The sequence below is a fragment of the Alligator sinensis genome, unplaced genomic scaffold, assembly GCF_000455745.1.
Source record: "Alligator sinensis unplaced genomic scaffold, ASM45574v1 scaffold50_1, whole genome shotgun sequence".
NCBI lineage: Eukaryota > Metazoa > Chordata > Crocodylia > Alligatoridae > Alligator > Alligator sinensis.
The window spans coordinates 932,649-934,363 of record NW_005842059.1 but is presented as its reverse complement, the minus strand read 5'-3'; the positions used below and the strand labels follow the sequence as shown (position 1 = coordinate 934,363).

The following is a 1,715-nucleotide window of genomic DNA, read 5'->3' as shown; positions in this document are numbered from 1 at the left end:
GGAGGGAAGGAGTCAACACAAACATTTATTTCCTGTACTGCAAGACAAGGAAGTCGGGGTCTGATTTTTGCCCACAGTTTTGATTTTAAGTAAAATCATCACATTATTGCTACATTTTCTGGAGATCTCTTGCATTGAAATGGGAGTCTGGTGTGTAACTAACTGATTATGATCACAAGAGTCAGTGATATTTAGCTGCAATGCAAGACAGGAACTGAATAGGAGTATACCCTGAAACTATTACATCATTCACATCTTACTTGCTATATGGTTGCTATGCTGTATGGGACCTACTTGCATCCCTACTCATGCATGATGTATGGTTCAGAACTTCACAGCTGACATTTCAAGCAGTTCTTACATTACCTAGTTAACATTACACCTGATATACACTTTGAACGCATTACAACAGTATTCTCACTACCTGCTGCTGTAGGCAAACTTTTTTTTTTTTTTTTAATTTCATATTAGTCTTGGAGATGAAAAAGACAAAATTTCAAGTCACTAATTACAGATCAGCAGAACTTTTTTTTTTTTTTTTTTAAAAAGTCCTCCATATAAAAAGACAGACTGCGGTTTGATTTTAAGCAATCATTTTTAGTTTACTAGATGAAATGGACCTATCAACATATTCTGCATGAATGCAAGAAAGTAGCAATCTACAGCAATTCAAAGAAAAAAAAAAAAATAGAGCCAGAAAGCATACACCGAGAGGTAACCTTGCTCCTCCCACCCCAGAGGAATGGGGGGGAGGGGGAAAGAAAAAAAAAGGGTAGTCAAGAAAGAATGGAAAAAAAAAAAGTTACTTAGCAAATCTACAACGTGTCTTTTCCCCCTGTTTGCTGGAAGTCTGCCATAGCATCTAGTGCTTGTGTTCGTGTCACATTTGACGATTAGAGCATCCTAATGCCAAGCAAGAAGAGTTAAAATAGGAATCCAGTCACTGTGTCGAAGAAAAGGGCGGTCGTGGGAGAAGAGGTGATCATAATCCTATGGATGCTTCGCTTTTCTGCCAAGAACCGGTCTTCTGGGAAGCCACGTGGGTTAATTCTTTATTTATTTATTTATTCATTCATTTTCCTTAAATTCTCCATAGCCTAAAAGAGTTTCATTCGTATGTGTGCGCGCGTGTGCGTGTCCCCCACCCCCCGCCATTAGGATTTATAGTTGGACGTTAACCACGTCAGCCCTTCGTAGAGTCCGTCCCCCGTGGTGGCACAGGAGGGCTGCACGTACCAATTCCTATCCCTGATCCGCGTCAGGCCCAGTTTCTCCTGGATCTCGTGGGGTTTCATGGCGTCGGGGAGGTCCTGCTTGTTGGCGAAGATGAGGATGATGGCGTCCCGCATCTCCCGGTCGTTGATGATGCGGTGCAGCTCCTGGCGGGCCTCGTCGATGCGGTCGCGGTCGGCGCAGTCCACCACGAAGATCAGGCCCTGTGTGCCCGTGTAGTAGTGCCGCCACAGGGGCCGGATCTTGTCCTGCCCGCCGACGTCCCACACGTTGAACTTGACGTTCTTGTACGTCACCGTCTCCACGTTGAAGCCCACCGTGGGGATCGTGGTCACCGACTGGCCCAGCTTCAGCTTGTACAGGATGGTGGTCTTGCCCGCCGCGTCCAGCCCCAGCATCAGGATCCGCATCTCCTTGTTGCCGAAGATCTTGGACAGCACCTTGCCCATCTCGGCGGCATCCACGGGGCCCCGGGGTGGGGG

General features: G+C 46.5%; 1 protein-coding gene across 1 annotated transcript; it reads right to left on the bottom strand.

Annotated features, from left to right (window-relative positions):
• Positions 1-6: 6 nt before the first annotated feature.
• ARF6 (ADP ribosylation factor 6) lies at positions 7-1,709 on the bottom strand. The gene has a single exon (XM_006023072.3). The coding sequence runs from the start codon at positions 1,680-1,682 to the stop codon at positions 1,155-1,157; it is 528 nt and encodes a 175-aa protein (XP_006023134.1). The 5' UTR covers positions 1,683-1,709; the 3' UTR covers positions 7-1,154.
• Between the last annotated feature and the right edge of the window lie 6 nt (positions 1,710-1,715).

Bases quoted from the DNA above. Each gene is read 5' to 3' on its own strand.
- ARF6 (XM_006023072.3), bottom strand. From the start codon at position 1,682: ATGGGCAAGGTGCTGTCCAAGATCTTCGGCAACAAGGAGATGCGGATC.